We start from the raw sequence: 19,046 nt of genomic DNA, 5'->3' as shown, positions 1-19,046 counted from the left end.
CAAAGCTCGTGATGGCCAATCAAAACATCACCAACAATTACCAAACGACAAAGCAGGCCCAACAACTCATAGATGCCAGGATCAGATCAGATCAGAGCAGGCATAACAACCTAAGATATTCCTTCAGTTGCCATCTTAGAAAACGCAATCCGGACGGTTGATACTTGAAAAGCAATAAATAATCAAGGAAAGGGATCGAGAATTGAACTGTACAGCACCGGAATGAGACCCGAAAGAAAAGAAAAAAGGTGTTTCGATCCACAATAGCCATTTATGTCAGTATCTTATGATCTATCCAAATATTTAATACAGCAATGAAAATGACTACATGAGGTGGTATCAAACTGTTCCAAGGGCCAGGGCAAAAAAGATCTATGTCAAACATTACAACCTGATGTATATACTAGACAGAAACTCAGCAAAGAACTAAAATTTCCACCCCTGAGAAATAAAAGACAGCCAAAGCGCTGTACAAACTATTGGAAGCAGGAGGGAACCGAGACCGACCATATTGACTGCTGCAAGGCTAAGGGCTTTAGCATGGGAAATTGAAAAACCAAACATTTCCTACTTCAGGAAGGTTGATGATACAAAAAGGAAAGCGTAAGCAACACACGCCGTGCTCACTTCCAAGTTTCTTGGACCAGGCAATATAGGCGGAATTACTGATACCATCAAGAATGTGGCAAGAAACCAGGAAGCAAAGAAGGAGCCGAACCTGAAATAACAGAGCAGACTTAGCATCAGGAACTGATCATACCAATTCATTTCTCGAAACCAGACCCTACGTCCTTCTGTAAATCTCAAAAGAGCATCAATGATTCACTTAACTAGTTGTGACTAGCACCTGAACTCGATCTGCTCGGCTAGCAGCAGAAAAACGCGTTCTGAATTTTGGATGTCTACTCCTAGTCCATGGATTTCTAATATGCAAATGTGTTGTTCAGTCCTACTTCTAGTTCACATCTTATCTGCAAACATGTTTCTAGAGCAATGTAGTATTTGTAGCACATATGGTCAACAGCTAGCAAATGGCACCCAGTACTCAACCTTAAAACTCATAAAAAAAATTAGCAGACTATACCTACAGTGTTAATAATCACAAAGCACCAATAACAGAAAATGACAATCTAATAGAGACTACAAAACTCTACTTGACTAAAATAAAATGTGGAGCCCAACACTGTTGCATTCTGCTTGCTAATCTTTATTACTAGGCTAAATGATAAGCTTTAAAACAATCCAGCATTAATCAAATGACTCCTATAAACAAGTGCTGCATCGATCACACCGATCGATGTCTATCAAAGTAATGATCACATATAGCACCAAGAACAAAAAAAAAAGAACAACTAAGCAAATTTGTGAAACTCTATTTACTGGCACCACTATCAGGAGATAGATATTAGTCCTGGCGGTGAAGATAGCAATTAACTAATGGTGGCCACCATGAAGCTTTGAGATTTGGGTTATCTGGCTCCAGTATCATGTTAGGATTTGGAATGTGCACAAAATGTCTATATACTGATTCAGAGCATCATAGCTCAAAGCAAACACTAGTACTGTACATAACTAATCAACTACTGGGCGGTTATATCCTTAACAACCCAAAGGTAGAAACAAAACAATGGAAGGGGAAGAAAGTATACCCATAAAAGAATGATTTCCATCCACTTTTAAGCCGCTGATAAAGGAAATAGATATTTGCCGCACAAGAGATTAAGACCTGGAGAGTTGGACCTTCTTCAGTAGGGAAAACAAGGGTAAGGACTCCAAGCAAGACAAAAGTAATCGCTGTCTTCCAAATAAATTTGTTAGATGGCGTGTAAAATCTGCCCTGAACAGCCTTGACTGGACGTGACTGACTAAGTTCCCTAAATTTTTTCTTGAGATCCACTTTTGGGTTTTTTCTATCAAAGAAACTCTGCATGATGATTTTGTCATGCGCAGACTCAATTGCATCAACACTTGGCTTATGCTCTGCATACTTGCTTATGAGAAAGTTCCTGGCAGCTCGAATTTCTTCTTCAGATGCTTCCTTGCTGATTCCAAGTCGTTGATACGGATCCTTCACATGGATTCTAGGAAAAATGGCTGAAGAACAAAGCAGTTAAAAAGAATTCTAGAGGTTAATCATTAAAGAATTCTAGAGGTTAAGCAGTATAAAGGTGTACTAAAGCAGCGACAAGTAATATGGATCGGAAGTAGTTCAATCAACAGAATCAATATAAATATCAGCGCATGTGATTTTTCATACAATAAGCCTAGAAAAGAAAATGAGTTAATGACTGATATGGGTGATTTTAGCACTGCTGATCTCTCTTAACATGCATGTGATCATGTACATGTGTAACATGTCCCAAAGAGATACCCTGGCCAACAATGTCATTTGATGCCTACATGATACCATAATACCATCTAAGATGAATCATGCATGAAAAGCAAAGTGGTAATCTGAGATGCACACGAGTCAGTTGTTCCTTATTAGTTCTACTTCAGTATTACTATAATTGAATAGAATGAAAAATGACTAATAACATCTAAAGACACTATCATGTGATGTTTTTGTTGTCATATACATACACAGCTATATACTTACGAGTTGAAGAGTCCGCCATGTCACCAAAGGATGCAGATGCAAGTGGTGATATTCTGGAACATCGCTGTGTAATGGAGGGAGCATTATATTTTGTGTATCTGCATTGAAGGGCTGTAGTAAGGCTTCTTGTCACATTGTAAACTAGATTAATTCTTTGATGGTGAGGTCAGAAGAAGCATAAGTATTATACCTATCAACATTGATAAAAAGTTTTACATTTTCCTTACGCCCCCTGTTGAATCCCAATGAAGAGACAAGTCCCAGGGGTGCACTTGACGCCCTCGGAGTAAGTGGAGATCGAGTAGCCCTCAAGGGATTGCTTGCTAGACCATGCGCCAACATCTCAAGATATAGCTGAACAACCTGAACCAAGGATATTTCACCCTCCTAGGCAAAACAAATAACAGGACATACAAAATTAGTAAAGAAAACAGGAGAAGTACAATAACAATATGAGTCAACACTTTGATGCTTGCTCCGAAACAAATCAACGCCACGAGCAGTGATTTAAATGTCCAGTTATAGGTTTTTCGGACATAAACGCTACGTGATTGAGCTAAAATCCACGATCATAGCTGCAACCATTAAAGCCGCTATACTGATCGCTATAATTCTGCTATTTTTGTAGTCCCGATATATCCAATATGCTACATATGTCACTTCAGTTAAATTTGAATCATCTCTAGGGTTTCCTCTGTGATGTTCTTCGTAAGCATATTCTATACTTGAACTAAACTACTTTGTCTTGTAGACAATAAATTAGCATTAAGTAAACATGAAACCAACCCCAAATTAGCATTAAGTAAACACGAAATACTTTTGTTCTACAGAGGTTACAACCCAAAATTGATACTCGGTTGTTATACATTTTAAGCACCAGAATATGCAAACAGTGGATTAAATAGGCAGTAAAACATCAAGCAAGCAGCGGTAAACGAGCCATCAAGGCTAACGAATCAAGGATCCCAACAAACCTAAAAGATAAGAACACAAGCACACCGTCCCACTAGAATTTTCTGCATAAACAGTTCTGCAAGTTTGTGAAATCAACATAAAGAGACTAAGAAAGTACATCTCCACGGTTCGTGTGGCACACAAATCATTTACTCTCCTAGACAAAGCAGCTGACTGGACTTAAAGCAACAGCAATACCGCAGCTAACCTAAAGCATTGGACGCGCGATAACTGGACAGCGCAGCTGCCACACAGCAAACAGCAGGCCTGTCAACGAGCAGAACCCAAGCGAGCCGGGGTGGGGGCTTGGTGCGAGCCTCGGGACAGGCCAGATGGACTTGGCCAAGGTTGAGCTTGACAGAGCACCGTAGCAAATAGCAACACAATTTTTGGCAATGGAATTAAAGCAATGTGGATTCAACTATTAAAATTCTACAGTCAGGCCAATCTGCAGCGAAATCGGACCATAACATCCATTCAGTGAGGGAGGACGAGATCCTCGGTGGCGTCCCCGGCCTGGGTGAAGGAAATTGAGGCAATACAGGGGCAGGGGCAGTAGCGTCCCGCGGTCTTGCCTCGTAGGAAGGGACTGCGACAGCAAGGGCAACCGGCGGCCCAGTGGCGGACGCCCTCGTCGAAGACGTCAACAGGGTGGTGCCATGGAGGCAAACACGGGGGCGGCAAGAAGATAGGCGGCGGCGGCGGCGGCGGCGGAGACTTGAGAAACCGTCTTCCTCTGATTTCGTGCATCTAGGGCGTTTGATGACGGCATCGCACGGGAAACGCCGAAACAGTGGGGGGAGGGAGGGGAAGCGAGGCGAAGACCTTACCGACGAGGAGACCAGTGCGTCCGGCGGACTGAGAGCGGCGTCGGAGGAGGCCGCCTCCTTGGATAAGGTGGCGGAGCAGACGGTGAGGGTGGTGGGGGAACGCAGGGTACGGGGGCCGGGGTGGGAGAGATGGGATACTGCCGTGGCCGAACTTCGGCGGACCAGCGGGCCCGAAACGAAGGGGAAGACCACACTGGGCCTTCTCACACTTTTTTTCTTGCCAAACTGAAACGGGCGCGGCGATCTCTGTAATGGGCCAGGCCCAGCGCGCAGGAACATACGGTTTTATTTCGAAATCACTAATTAAGGAGTACTCGTTGCAAAGAGCACTCCACTTTTTCAGGTTGCGACAAGTGGCGCACATGCAGCGCGTGTGCGCCACTTGTCGCAACCTGGAAGTTTTCATTTTTTCGTAGATCCGTTTATTCAAAACGTTTTATCTCTTAAATCGTGCGTCCAAATCCGAATCGTTTTCACCGTTGGATTCCTCGCGTTGAGATCTTCAAAACTAAATCCCATGTTGATAGGTTTTGACGAACTTTTTTTTTTACGAAAAAACCGGATGAAAAAAACCGGGGCGAAAAAACCGGACCGAGAAGCATGGTTTTTTTCTCTTTACGAAAGAGGCACGTCCGTGCCTCTCGCGAAATCACAATCATGCCTCTCGTGCAAGCAAAACCGTAACTCTCATGGAAGGAAAAAACAGAAAACACGTTTTTTTTTCGTTTCCAAGAGGCACGGCCGTGACTCTTGCGACAGCACAACCGTGCCTCTCGCGAAAGCAAAACCGTGACTCTCGTGAAAGAAAAAAAAACAGAAAACGCGTATTTTTTCCCTTTCCGAGAGGCACGGCCGTGACTTTCGCGAAAGCACAATCGTGCCTCTCGCGGAAGCAAAACCGTGACTCTCCCGAAAGGAAAAAAACAAAAAACGCGTTTTGTTTTTTCCTTTCCAAAAGGCACGGCCGTGACTCTCGCGAAAGTACAACGTGCCTCTTGCGGAAGCAAAACCGTGACTCTCGCGAAAGAAAAAAAATAAAAAACACGTTTTTTTTCGTTTCCGAAAGGCACGGCCGTAACTCTTGCTAAAGCACAACCGTGCCTCTCGCGGAAGAAAACCCGTGACTTTCGCGAAAGGAAAAAAAACGCGTTTTTTCGTGGAAAAAAAATTCGAATATTTTTTTGATCGAAAAGCTAAGAAAGACCGGGGGGAAAACCAAAACGTCGAAAAAATCCAGAAAAAAACCGTTTAAAAAGCCAAAAACGCGTGCGGAAAAATAAAATAAAAAACAAAATCCGAAGGGAACGTCCAGAGCGTGACACGTGGTAAATGGCTGGGAGCGCGTCAAGTAACGCTGATCGTTGCGAGGCTCCCAAACGAGCACTGGTTAACTAGTTGCTCTCGTTTTATTTTCTTCACGTGCAGATGCTCATTCACATTATTATAGTCTAAAATGCTAAAAAAATCACGTTAGCCTAAAAAAAATGATGCTCATTCACGTACAGGTGCTCAACTTTTTTAAAAACACAGTATACTTGCAGTTGCTTACACGCACATACACTCAACCCTATAAATGCATGCAAGCATGCCCTACCCCTATTCTTATGAATACCTTCAAAATACTGAGTCGACACAATATTTTGAAATTAACAAAGTCTTCATAGAAGCCTTCATAGTCAGTGGGAATGTTTTCTCCCACTGAACCCACATCGCCGAAAAGCATAAAATAAATCCAAGAAAATACAACCACCAGTGCAAGTTTAGGACTTAAACCCTGATGAGTTAGTTCCACCATAAGGAACCTAACTATCTAAACTACGCTCAGTTTGCACGTATCATCTGAGAGAAAATATCCCTCACATACATGGGTTTTATTCACGTGCGGGTTTTCTCGGGGTTTCCCTTTTAAAACCAGTTTTTTAAATTAACAAAATTGATTTTTTTCATGAATTTATTTGAAAATCCGGATTCAAAAAATATTCATGAATTTTAAAAAATGAATTGGAAAAACATGCCGCAAGTTTGAAAAAATGTTTACAAATTCAAAAAATGTCCATGAATTAGAAAAAAACAAAAATTCAGATTGTCCATGAATTAAAAAACAAATGATTTTATGGTAAAAAGTGAACAATTTTTTATATTCACGAAAAAAATTAAATCCCACACAAAAAGATGAAACTGTGAACATTTTTTTGGCTTTTTTTAATATTCCTTGAAATTTAAAAAAAATGTAAATTGTAAATAATTTTGAATTTTGATTACTTTATGGAAAATATGAATAATTTTTTAAATTTCTGAACAGATTTTGAAATTAACATATTTTTGAAAAAGAATCAAACATTTTTCTAAAAGCCGAGACATTTTTTAAAAGCACACAAGCATTTTTTGTGAAACATGGACAATTTTTTAAATTTTGATTTTTTTTGGAAGACATTGAACATTATTAAAAGTTGTGAGACGAATTAAAAATCAAGAAACCTATAAAGAAACAACGAAAAAGAAAAGAGAAACAGCCCAGAAGCTTCCCAAAACCTGTAGGGAAGCTTCTAGAACCTTCCCGAAACAGTTTCCAACAAAAACGTTGGTAGAGATTAAATGGGTCGGCCTGGTTTAAGCACGCGTAGGTGGTCAAACGCTTAACGCTCGTGACGGACGATACAGAACATTTGTGAACTAAAACCCTCCTTGATTCATAGCAGGTGGACCACAAAGCCCAATGGGATACAACATGGAAGAAAACTATGGCATATAGACAAAGAAGAATACATTCCCCATAAAAAAGATAAAGAAGATTACATTCTCAAATTGAAAAAGCATTTGAAAATAACGTTTTTGAGCATCGATTTTGTTTCTTTTTGCCACATTTTCCACGACTGTCATACGTTGATCAAATTTTGCAAGCTATCAAAACATTTGTCAAAGTTTCACACACAAAAATTTAGAATTTGTTTTAATTTTCTTTTGATTTTATCGTCCAGCCGAGCTCATGTGAGCTCGGGATGAGAACAGTTGCGTCCTATTCTACATCTCTTAATGGAGGTAGACACATTTGGTTATCAAGGCCTAGACCCTACTTGTATCTCGACAAAATAAATGAGCAATAAAATTGTATCCTTCTTTAAAAAAGGGACACCAGGCTCCAACTGGACTAGACACTCGCGTCTTGTTGAATCAAACAAGCTGCCACGCGCCCTAGAGTCAATCCCGTCGTAGACCAAGGTGAGAGTCACTCTAGGCGAACCAGCATCCTCGCCCGCCACAGAAAAAACGTCATGGGCGGTTGCCTCCTTGAAATTTGTTAAGAAGATCAGAGAAAGAAGCGCATTGGACATCGACAGAGGGCCACGAGAAAATGACTCCACTAGAAGTCAAAGCTACGGCTCCGCCGGATCCAAAGATTGTACAACGGGCGTCAGTGATGGAGATTGAAGATGGAACATGACGAACTCTCAACATGAGCTTTGAATAGAGCAGGTTTGCATCTCGTACACGAGAAAGGAAGGAAAAACATCACAAGAGAGAGAGAACAAGGTGGCACCAGAAGAAGAACATGAGCATATGTGCCTCCCTCAAACCCATCCGCTTAGACAATCGAGGGGAAAGCATTGAAGAACTGGTGAAAGAACGTCGGAGAAGGAGACTTTGGGGATCCAAAACCAATGAAGACCATGCAATGGCATTCAAGAAGCGGAAACTTGGCATTGTGACTGTTGCGTCCCCCGCCCCATCACTGCCACTGTCATCGCCAACTGCTATCCCAATTCTCGTGGACATGGGCCGCGCTTGCGCGGTACCCGAAGAGGATTTGGCCCGCCTGGAATCTACTCATGATGCAAGAGCTCGCCGTGGTGGCGAGCAGGTGGTCTGATCTCCTCAATGATGTCAATTTTGGCTGCTTTTGATGGGGATGCTGCTTATGTCCTCTGTGGTGCCCTCCTTCTCTGTCGTCATCTTGTTCTAGCTGTTCTTGGTGGTTACCCTGTTACCAACGACTAGTATCTCTGCTAAATGTTTTACCTTTATTTCCTGGAATGTCCGTGGCTTAGGCGATGATGACAAGTGTGTCGCTGCCAAGGTTGTGTTGTCTACTGCTACGATTTCTATTGTCTGTATTCAGGAATCAAAACTGCAATGTGTCCCAGTCTGTAAAGCTCATGGTTTCCTCCCTGGTCATGTTGCTCAATCCCTGGTGTTCCAACCTAGTACCGGGGCTTCTTGCGGTCTGATCACTGCATGGGACGATCGGGCGCTAGAGCTCGTGTCTTTTTCTCAGCTCCCCGGGCTCCTCATGACTCGTTTGCATTGTCGGGCCACTGGGCTTCGCCTTGCTATTTCCAATGCCTATGGCCTGTGCACTAGCCCGGATAGAGCTATCTTCCTAGCCAATATTGTTGCCACAACTGGTGAAGTCCTTGAGCCGTGCTCTGTCATGGGGGATTTTAACCTCATACGCCAGCCCCATGAAAAATCCAACGGGAAATTTTGTGTTGCGGGCACTAAGAGCTTCAACGATTGCATCGACAAGGCAGCCCTGCTGGAACTGCCTTTTCTTAACCGGTTGTTCACCTGGAGCAATTGTTAGAGAGAGCCCGTGCTCGTTAAGTTGGACTACTCGTCAATAACGGTTGGTCTGATGCCTTCCATGACTCAGCTGTCACCTCCATTGCCTCCAGGGCCGATCATAGTTACTAGTTCTTGTGTAGTCAATTTTTTCCATTCTACTTCACTAAACATCTCCATATAAGATCCAATTACTTACAGAGAAATGTAAGAGACATTAGTTATGACAAAGCACTAGGTCCACAGTTGGGACTTTGTGTATGTTCTCGAAAGGCGTTTGTCGAGTGCTCATTAAGAAAGTTTCTGTACAATTTTCTAAACGATCTCCTTAAGAAAAGTTCGCCAAAAGTTTCCTATGAAAGAATTGTCCGAAGCATCTGGTCGTCACAAAAGTTTTGACTACTTGTGGAGCCAAAACGGACCCCGTATGAGTCAGATATCCATGTTCCAGTTAACACTGCACGAATCTGATTCCGAACGACAGTTACAAACTAGTTCTTGTGTAGTTGCATTCGATTTTTTCCATTCTACTTCACTAAACATTTCCATATGAGATCCAATTACTTCTAGGGAAATGCAAGAGACCTTAGTTATGATGATGCACTAGGTCCAGAGCTGGGACTTTGTGTATGTTCTCGAAAGACGTTTGTTGAGTGCTCGTTAAGAAAGTTTCTGTACAAGTTTTTGAACGAACTCCTTAAGAAAAGTTCTCCAAAATTTTCCTATGAAAGAATCATTTGAAGCATCTACTCGTCACAAATGTTTTGACTACTTGTGGAGCCAAAATGGACTCTGTATGAGTCAGATATCCATGTTTCAGTTAACACTGCGTCAAACTGATTCCGAACGACAGTTACAGACTAGTTCTTGTGTAGTTGCATTTGATTTTTTCCATTCTACTTCACTAAACATCTCCATACGAGACCCAATTACTTCTAGGAAAATGCAAGACACCTTAGTTATGATGATGCACTAGGTCCACAGCTGGTTCTTTGTGTATGTTCTCGAAAGGCGTTTGTCAAGTGCTCACTAGGAAAGTTTCTGTACAATTTTATGATCGAACTCCTTAAGAAAAGTTCTCCAAAAGTTCCCTATGAAAGAATCCTTTGAAGCATCTGGTGGTCACAAATGTTTTGACTACTTGTGGAGCTAAGACGGACTCCATATGAGTTAGATATCCATGTTTTAGTTAACATTGCGCAAAATTGATTCCAAACGACAGTTATAGACTAGTTCTTGTGTAGTTGCATTCGATTTTTTCCATTATACTTCACTAAACATCTCCATATGAGATCCAATTACTTCCAGGCAAATGCAAGAGACCTTAGTTATGATGATGCACTAGGTCCACGGCTGAGACTTTGTGTATGTTCTCGAAAGGCGTTTGTCGAGTGCTCGTTAAGAAAGTTTTTTGTACAATTTTCTAAATGAACTCCTTAAGAAAAGTTCTTCAAAAGTACCATATGAAAGAATCCTTTGAAGCACCTGGACATCACAAACATTTTGACTACTTGTGGAGCCAAAACGGACTCTGTATGAGTCAGATATCCATGTTTCAGTTAACACTGCGCCAAACTGATTCCGAACGACAATTACAGGCTAGTTCTTGTGTAGTTGCATTAGATTTTTTCCATTCTACTTCACTAAACATCTCCATATGAGATCCAATTACTTACACGGAAATGCAAGAGACCTTAGTTATGATGATGCACTAGGTCCACAGTTGGAACTTTGTGTATGTTCTCGAAAGCCGTTTGTTGAGTGCTCGTTAAGAAAGTTTCTGTACAAGTTTCTGAACGAACTTCTTAAGAAAATTTCTCGAAAACTTTCCTATGAAAGAATCCATTGAAGCATCTGGTCGTCACAAACATTTTGACTATTTGTGGAGCCAAAACAAACTTTGTATGAGTCAGATATCCATGTTTCAGTTAACACTGCGTCAAACTGATTCTGAACGACAGTTACACTAGTTCTTGTGTAGTTGCATTCAATTTTTTTCATTCTACTTCACTAAACATCTCCATATGAGATCCAATTACTTATAAGGAAACGCAAAAGACATTAGTTATGATGATGCACTAGGTCCACGGCTGGGACTTTGTGTATATTCTAGAAAGGCTTTTGTCGTGTGCTTATTAGAAAGTTTCTATACAAGTTTCTGAACGAACTTCTTAGATAAGGTGGCGGAGCAGACGGTGAGGGTGGTGGGAGAACGCAGGGTACAGGGGCCGGGGGGAGAGATGGATGGGATACTGTTGTGGCCGAATTTCGACGGACCAGCGGGCCCGAAACGAAGGGAAAGACCACACTGGGCCTTCTCACACTTTTTTTCTTGCCAAACTGAAACGGATGCGGCGATCTCTATAATGGGCCAGGCCCAGCGCCCAGGAACATACGGTTTTATTTTCTTCACGTGCAGATGCTCATTCACATTATTATAGCCTAAAATGCTCAAAAAATATCAAGTTAGCCTAAAAAAATGTTGCTCATTCACGTACAAGTGCTCAACTTTTTTTTAAACATAGTATACATGCAGTTGCTCACGCGCATATACACTCTACCCTAAAAATGCATGCAAGCACGTCCTACCCCTATGAGCACATCTAAAATGCTGAGCCGACACAACATCTTAAAATTAACGAAGTCTCCACAGGAACCTTCGTAGTCGACGGAAATGTCTCCTCCCACTAAACGCAAATCGCCAGAATGTATACAATAAATTTAGGGAAATACAACCACCAGTGCCAACTTTAGGACTTAAACCCTGATGATTAGTTCCACCACAGGGAACCTAACTATATGAGCTATGCTTAGTTCGCATGTATCGAGTGAGAGAAAAAAATCCCTCACGCACATGCGCTTTGTTCACGTGCGCTTTTTTGGGGGGTTTCCCTTTTAAGCCAAGTTTTCAAAATATACACAATTGACCTTTTTCATGAATTTAGTAAAAAATACAAATTCAAAAAAGTTCATGAGCTCAATAAAATATTCATGAATTTAAGAAATAATGAATTGGAAAAACATGTCTTCCAGTTTGAAAAAATGTTTGCAAATTCAAAAAAAGTTCATGAATTAGAAAAAACACGAATTAAAATTGTTCATGAATTAAAAACAAATAATTCTATGGAAAAACAGAAAAAATTATGTATTACCAAAAAATAAATCTGACACAAAAAATTGAAAATGTGAACATTTTTGGAATTTTTTAATGTTCCTTGAAATTGTGAATAAAATATAAATTATAAACTATTTTGCAATTTGATTACTTTATGAAAAACATGAATAATTTTGGAAATATGAATATTTTTTGAATATATTTTGAAATTAACATATTTTAAAAATGAATCAAACATTTTTCTAAAAGTTGAGACATTTTTTAAAGCACACAAGCATTTTTTGTGAAACATGAACAATTTTTGAAAAATTGATTTTTTTGGAAGACATTGAACATTATTAGAAGTTGTGAGACAAATTAAAAATCGGGGAACCTATAAAGAAATAACGAAAACGAAAAGAAAAATGGCCCAGAAGCTTCCCAAAACCCGTAGGGAAGCTTCCGGAACCTTCCCCAAAAACAGTTTCCAACAAAAACGTTGGTAGAGATTAAATGGGTCGGCCAGGTTTAAGCGCGCGTAGGTGATCAGACGCTCAACGCTCGCGACGGGCGATACACAACATTTGTGAACTGAAACCCTGCTTGATTCATAGCAAGTGGACCAGAAAGCCCAATGAAATACAACACGGAAGGAAACTAAGCACAAAGATAAAGAAGATTACATTCCGCTTAAAAAAAGATAAAGAAGATTATATTCTCGAATTGAAAAAGCATTTGAAAATAATGTTTTTGAGCATCGATTTTGTTTCTTTTTTTGCCACATTTTCCATGACTGTCATACGTTGATGAAATTTTGCAAGCTATCAAAACATTTGTCAAAGTTTCACACACAAAAATTTGGATTTTTTTTAATTTGTTTTCATTTTCTTTTGATTTTACCGTTCAGCCAAGCTCATGTGAGCTCGGGATGAGAATTGCGTCCTATTCTACATCTCTTAATGAAGGTAGACACATTTGGTTATCAAGGCCTAGAGCCTGCTTGTATCCCAACAAAATAATTGAGCAATAAAATTGTATCCTTCCTTAAAAAAAGGACACCCGGTGAGGGAGTCCTGGACTAAGGGGTCTTCGGACATCCGACCTGTTATCTATGGGCCGGACTGATGGGCTGTGAAGATATGAAGACCGAAGACTGTACCCGTGTCCGGATGAGACTCTCCTTGACGTGGAAGGAAAGCTTGGCGAACAACTATGAAGATTCCCTCTTATGTAACCGACTCTATGTAACCCTAGATCCCTCGGTGTCTATATAAACCGGAGGGTGTAGTCCGGAAAGGATATACTCAATACCTTAGTCATATAGGCTAGACTTCTAGGGCTTAGCCATTACGATCTCGTGGTAGATCTACTCTTGTAATACTCATATTCATCAATATCAATCAAGCAGGACGTAGGGTATTACCTCCATCAAGAGGGCCCGAACCTGGGTAAAACTTCGTGTCCCCTGTCTCCTGTTACCATCAACCTTAGACGCACAGTTCGGGACCCCCTACCCGAGATCCGCCAGTTTTGACACCGACATTGGTGCTTTCATTGAGAGTTCCACTATGTCGTTGTCGCAGAGGTTGATGGCTCGACTTATCATCAAGGAAAATATCACCTCAGGAGGAGCTCTGGCCTCGGGCCAAACCCTCTGGCTGGGCGGTTTTACCATGATCGCCCGCTCGGCCTCTGAGCCGACGAGGATGACCTCCCGAGTCATCGAAAAATGCATCTATGTTGATTCTGAATACACCAAACAGATGGATCCGACAGAGTTATCGTCTTTGAACGAACTCCCAGATCGCATCACCGCCTTGGGAGTCGCTACAGACTACGGTCGGATTGGGCTTAAACCCGACCAGAGATAGATTAATTCTCCACCGACCACCCACCAAATAGCGGTAGTCGAGGAGCAAGATAACCCTTCCTCTATACTGAGGACGAATTACGTTCGGATCCCCGACATCGAGAAGCCGTACACCTACCGGCAGAAAGACACGCCTCGTCCTCCGAACTTTGAGTCGGACGGCGGGCTTCAAAAATCAGAAGATACTCTGGAGCCTGGACTGTTCAGTCCGGAAAAACCTCAGACTACGGATCATCGATCGGGTCAGGGTTCAGATCCAATTCCACCCACCCACCCAGACATAAGCGCTCTCACAAGCATCCAACAGCAGCCCCAGGAAACGGTCCACCACTTTTGGGCCAGATTCCTCCTTGTCAAGGACAAGGTCAATGATTGCCGCGACGAGGACGCAATAGTAGCATTCCGCAACAATTGCACGAACGAAGGACTCCTCAACGCCATTAATCGCCGCCGCATACTACACTTCGTCGACTTGGCAACTATTCTACAGAAGTACAATGCAATGGAGAGCGCCTAGAGAGATCAGACAGTCTGGGGGCCATCGGTCCCAACCCAACCACTGGTCTAGGAAAAAAAGGGCGCACCCTTGTAACGCGCCCAGACCAATAGCCAAAAAATGCAAACCCATTGCGCGGCGCGGAACCGTTCTGGAGGGATGGCTTGATGGCCCATGCAAAATACACACCACACCGGATACCATACCAACCCACAGCCTTAGAGCATGTTGGATACTCCGGCAGGTAGCCAAAAACGGCGAGGACATCCTCACCAAAGACACCCCAGAGCAACACCCTCCAAAAGATGACAAACCCAGAGTCCTGACAGTCTTTGAGACATTCACTTCAAACAATAGGCGCAAAAGAGCACTCCGCGAACTCGCCAAAGTCTGCCAGATCGCAACGATAAACCCTTGGAATGACACAACGATAACCTTTAATGCTGGCGACGAACCAAAACACATGACATTCCGAACACCAGCCGCCTTGGTCCTCAGCCCAATTGTGGATGGCTTTCGGCTCACCAAGGTTCTCATGGATGGCGGCAGCGGACTGAACCTCATCTATGAGGATACAATACGAAAAATGGAAATAGATAGGAGCCGCATCGAGCAAAGCAGCATGACCTTTTGAGGAATCATTCCCAATCGGGAGGCACGGTGTGCGTGAAAAATCACGCTCGACATGGTATTCGGCATGCCGGAGAACTATCGGTCCGAAGAGATAACCTTCCAGGTGGCCCCCTTCAACAGCGGATATCACGCCCTCTTAGGGCGAGATGCATTTACGCGCTTTCAAGCAATACCACATTACGGGTACATGAAGCTTAAGATGCCCGGGCCCAACGGTATAATCACTCTAGTTAGTGATCCGGATATAGCACTCCGCGCCGAGAATAAAACCGCGTCCCTGGCCCTTGAGGCATTATCTGAAGCCCTCGCGGCCGAAGAGTCTCCATGGTGGACAAAGATGATGTGGTCCTAGACAAATGACCCAAATCCACCTCATTCAAACCGACAGAAGAAATAGTCAAATTCCAAGTCCATCCAATGGACCCCAAGAAGACAGCATCCATCGAAGCACAACTAGACCCGACGGTTGACGCCGCTCTACGAGAGTTCCGGCGTGAGAATTGGGATATATTCGCCTGGCACCCTTCCAATATGCCAGGAATCCCACGTGAGTTGGCCGAACATAGCCTCAATATACTGAAGGGACACAAGCCGGTCAAGCAAACACTGCGGTGCTTTTCCGAACCCAAACGCCAAGCTATGGGGGAAGAGCTAGCCAAGTTAATCGAGGCCGGATTCATTAGAGAAATAAAACATCCAAACTAGCTAGCAAACTTGGGGATGGTACCAAAGAAGGACAAATCCTGGCGCCCGTGCGTCGATTTCAAAGACCTCAACAAGGCATGCCCCAAGGATCCCTTCCCCCCCACATCGATCAAATCATTGATGCCACCGCAGGACACGACTCACTATGTTTTCTTGATGCATATTCCGGATACCATCAAATCAAAATGAAGGAATCCGACCAAGCTGCAATAGCATTCATCACCCCATATGGGCCATTCTGCTTCAACACCATGCCCTTCAGGCTCAAGAACGCTGGCGCCACATACCAACGCATGATTCAAACATGCCTGGAGAAACAGATTGACAAAATAGTTGAAGCTTATGTGGACGACGTCGTCATCAAAACTAGGCACGTCGAAACACTAATAGACGATTTACGTCTCACATTCGACAACCTCCGCGTGTATGACATTAAGCTCAATCCGAAAAATGCGTTTTCGACGTCCCTGCTGGAAAGCTGCTGGGCTTCATCGTTTCCAATAGAGGAATTGAGGCAAACCCAGCCAAAACCCGATCTTTGTCACAATTGGCTAAGCCAACAGACCTTAAACAAGTTCAAAAGCTCGCGGGTTGCGTAGCAGCTCTAAGCCGTTTTATCTCCAGATTGGGAGAAAAGGCACTGCCACTCTATCGCCTTCTACGGTGAAATGACCACTTCGAGTGGACGGACGCGGCAACAGCTGGACTGGAGGAAATAAAAGCCCTTCTTGCAAGCAATCCAATCCTGGCCACACCAAACACCGGCGAACCGATGTTATTATACATATTGGCAACACATCAGGTGGTGAGCGCCGTACTTGTCGTCGAACGAGAACAGGACAGGCATAAATTCCCGCTTCAGAAGCCAGTATACTACGTATCTACTGTCCTTACACCATGCAAATCCTAGTACCCTCATTATCAAAAGATAGCATACGCGGTCTTCATGGCATCCCGAAAGCTCCGTCACTACTTTCAGGAGTGTTCGATCACGGTGGCCTCCGAAGTACCACTCAATGACATTATAAACAACCGCGATGCTACGGGCCGGATTGCTAAATGGTCCATCGAGCTCCTCCCGTTTGACATTACATATAAACCACGTCGAGCTATCAAATCCCAGGTACTGGCCAACTTCGTCGCCGAATGGACAAAGGCCGAACTCCCTAAAGAATACGACACATACTCCAATTGGGTCATGTATTTCGACGGCTCCAAAAATGCCGACAGGGTTAGGAGCGGGCGTCGTTATAACGTCCCCTACTGGAGATGTCGTTCAATACGTCCTCCAAATACTGTACACAGACTCCAATAATGCAGCCGAATACGAGGCCTTATTACGTGGTCTCCGGATGGCTGTCTCCATGGGCATACAACGCCTAGAGGTGCGCGGGGACTCAAGCCTGGCAATATCTCAAATAAATGGAGACTTCGACGCCAAAGATCCGAAGATGGCAGCGTATCGTAACACAGTCATAAAAATGTCGGCCCGGTTCGAGGGGCTCGAGTTCCATCATGTGGCTCGAGAAAGTAATCAAGCGGTCGATGTTCTTGCTCGTATCGACGCTAAGCGCGACCCCGTCCCACCTAATATCTTTCTGTAAAGGCTTTTTAAGCCATCCGTGGTGTGGCAGGGGGAAAACAACAATACTAGTCCGGATCCAAACATAACCCCAGATTCCGAAAACACCGACGCCGTTGGGGGCCTAGCCACCAAAATAACACCGTCGGCGCATCTCATCATGGCAGTCATTGCCCCATGGACCGAACCCTTCCTGGCCTACCTTAACAGGAAGGAACTTCCTGCGGACCAGAATGAGGCCCGCTGCATTGTCCGGCGTTCAAAAGCCTACACGGTTCATGATGGAGAGCTCTATAAGAAAAGCGCTACCGGAGTCCTTCAATGATGTATATCCGCGGAAGAGGGGCGGCAAATCTTGGCTGAAATTCATGCTGGACTCGGCGGTCACCACGCCGCAGCTCGGGCCCTTGTTAGCAAGGCCTTCCGTATAGGGTTTTATTGGCCGACGGCCCGAGCAGATGCACAGGACCTTGCCCAACATTGCGTCGGATGCCAACTCTTTGCCAACCAAAGCCATATGCCCCCACTGCCTTACAAACAATCCCCATCATTTGGCCTTTTGCGGCATGGGGGCTCGATATGGTCGGACCCCTTAAAGGGGGAAGTCATAAGAGAAAGTATCTGCTGGTCATGGTGGACAAATTCACTAAGTGGATAGAGGCCAAACCAGTCAAAACGGCTGAAGCGGGGCCAGTAATAGATTTCATATCTGGCGTGGTACACCGTTACGGTGTCCCGCACAGTATAATCACTGATAATGGCTCCAACTTTACAGCCGATGAGGTGAAAATCTAGTGCGCTAATCTAGGCATTAAGTTCGATTACGCCTCTGTCTATCACCCACAGACAAACGGTCAAGTCGAACGGGCTAATGGTCTTATTATGAGCGGCATCAAACCCATACTAGTGCGGTCTTTGAAGGAATCAGACAAACACTGGGTGGAGGAACTTGACTCCGTACTCTGGGGGCTGCGGACCACGCCCAACTGCACTACGGGATATACACCCTTCTTCATGGTGTACGGTGCGGAAGCAGTGTTACCCTGTGATATTATTCATGACTCACCTCGAGTGCGTATGTACGAAGAGAGAGAAGCCGAGCTCGATCGGCAGGACAGCTTAGATACCTTGGAGGAGGAGCGCGACGTCGCAAAAGCCCGTTCCGCGTATTATCAACAGCAGGCTCGCAGGTACCAAAGCAGAAAAGTGCGGGCCAAGACTTATAACATTGGCGAACTCATTCTACGCTTGCCAGAGAAGAAAAAGGACAAACTCAAGCCCAAGTGGGAGGTCCCCTTCATCATTGATGAAGTTCTCACCGGAGGAGCGTACTGCCTACGTGATGCATCAGACAATCACCTGGAGCCGAACCACTAGAACGCGGCCAGACTACGACGATTTTATGCCTAGCGCCGAACTTTGTGTTCGTTTCCTCCCTCCTGTTAGTACAATTATTTTTCTTCCCTCTCTTTTCATTTTTTCTTTAGCCTTATGGCTTTAGTATGGCTAGATGATACGTCCATTTTGCATCATGCTTTTATATCAATATTTATTGCATTATGGGTTGTTATTTCACATTATGTCACAGTACCTATGGTTGTTCTCTCTTATTTTACAAGGTTTACATAAGGAGGGAGAATGTCGGCAGCTGGAATTCTGAGCTGGAAAAGGAGCAAATATTAGAGACCTATTTTGCACAACTCCAAAAGTCCTGAAACTCCAC

At 43.6% G+C, this 19,046-nt stretch overlaps 1 protein-coding gene across 1 annotated transcript; it reads right to left on the bottom strand.

Annotated features, from left to right (window-relative positions):
- Window positions 1–235: 235 nt before the first annotated feature.
- Window positions 236–4,535, bottom strand: LOC125552247 (DnaJ (DUF3353)). The gene is made up of 5 exons (XM_048715738.2): window positions 4,384–4,535; window positions 2,790–2,986; window positions 2,600–2,697; window positions 1,650–2,094; window positions 236–718 (listed from the first exon to the last, which is right to left on the bottom strand). The coding sequence occupies exons 2-5, from the start codon at window positions 2,939–2,941 to the stop codon at window positions 568–570; spliced, it is 846 nt and encodes a 281-aa protein (XP_048571695.1). The 5' UTR covers window positions 2,942–2,986; window positions 4,384–4,535; the 3' UTR covers window positions 236–567.
- Between the last annotated feature and the right edge of the window lie 14,511 nt (window positions 4,536–19,046).

This window comes from Triticum urartu, chromosome 4A, assembly GCF_056163025.1.
Source record: "Triticum urartu cultivar PI428250 chromosome 4A, HENAU_Tu73, whole genome shotgun sequence".
NCBI classification, from domain to species: domain Eukaryota; kingdom Viridiplantae; phylum Streptophyta; class Magnoliopsida; order Poales; family Poaceae; genus Triticum; species Triticum urartu.
This window is presented reverse-complemented; position numbering and strand designations above follow the sequence as displayed.

Coding starts and splice junctions, on each gene's coding strand:
- LOC125552247 (XM_048715738.2), bottom strand. CDS start 2,941: ATGTTGGCGCATGGTCTAGCAAGCAATCCCTTGAGGGCTACTCGATCT. Junction 2,095..2,599: donor CATGGCGGACTCTTCAACTC/GTAAGTATATAG, acceptor TTTGTTCTTCAG/CCATTTTTCCTAGAATCCAT. Junction 719..1,649: donor TGGAAATCATTCTTTTATGG/GTATACTTTCTT, acceptor CTGTTATTTCAG/GTTCGGCTCCTTCTTTGCTT.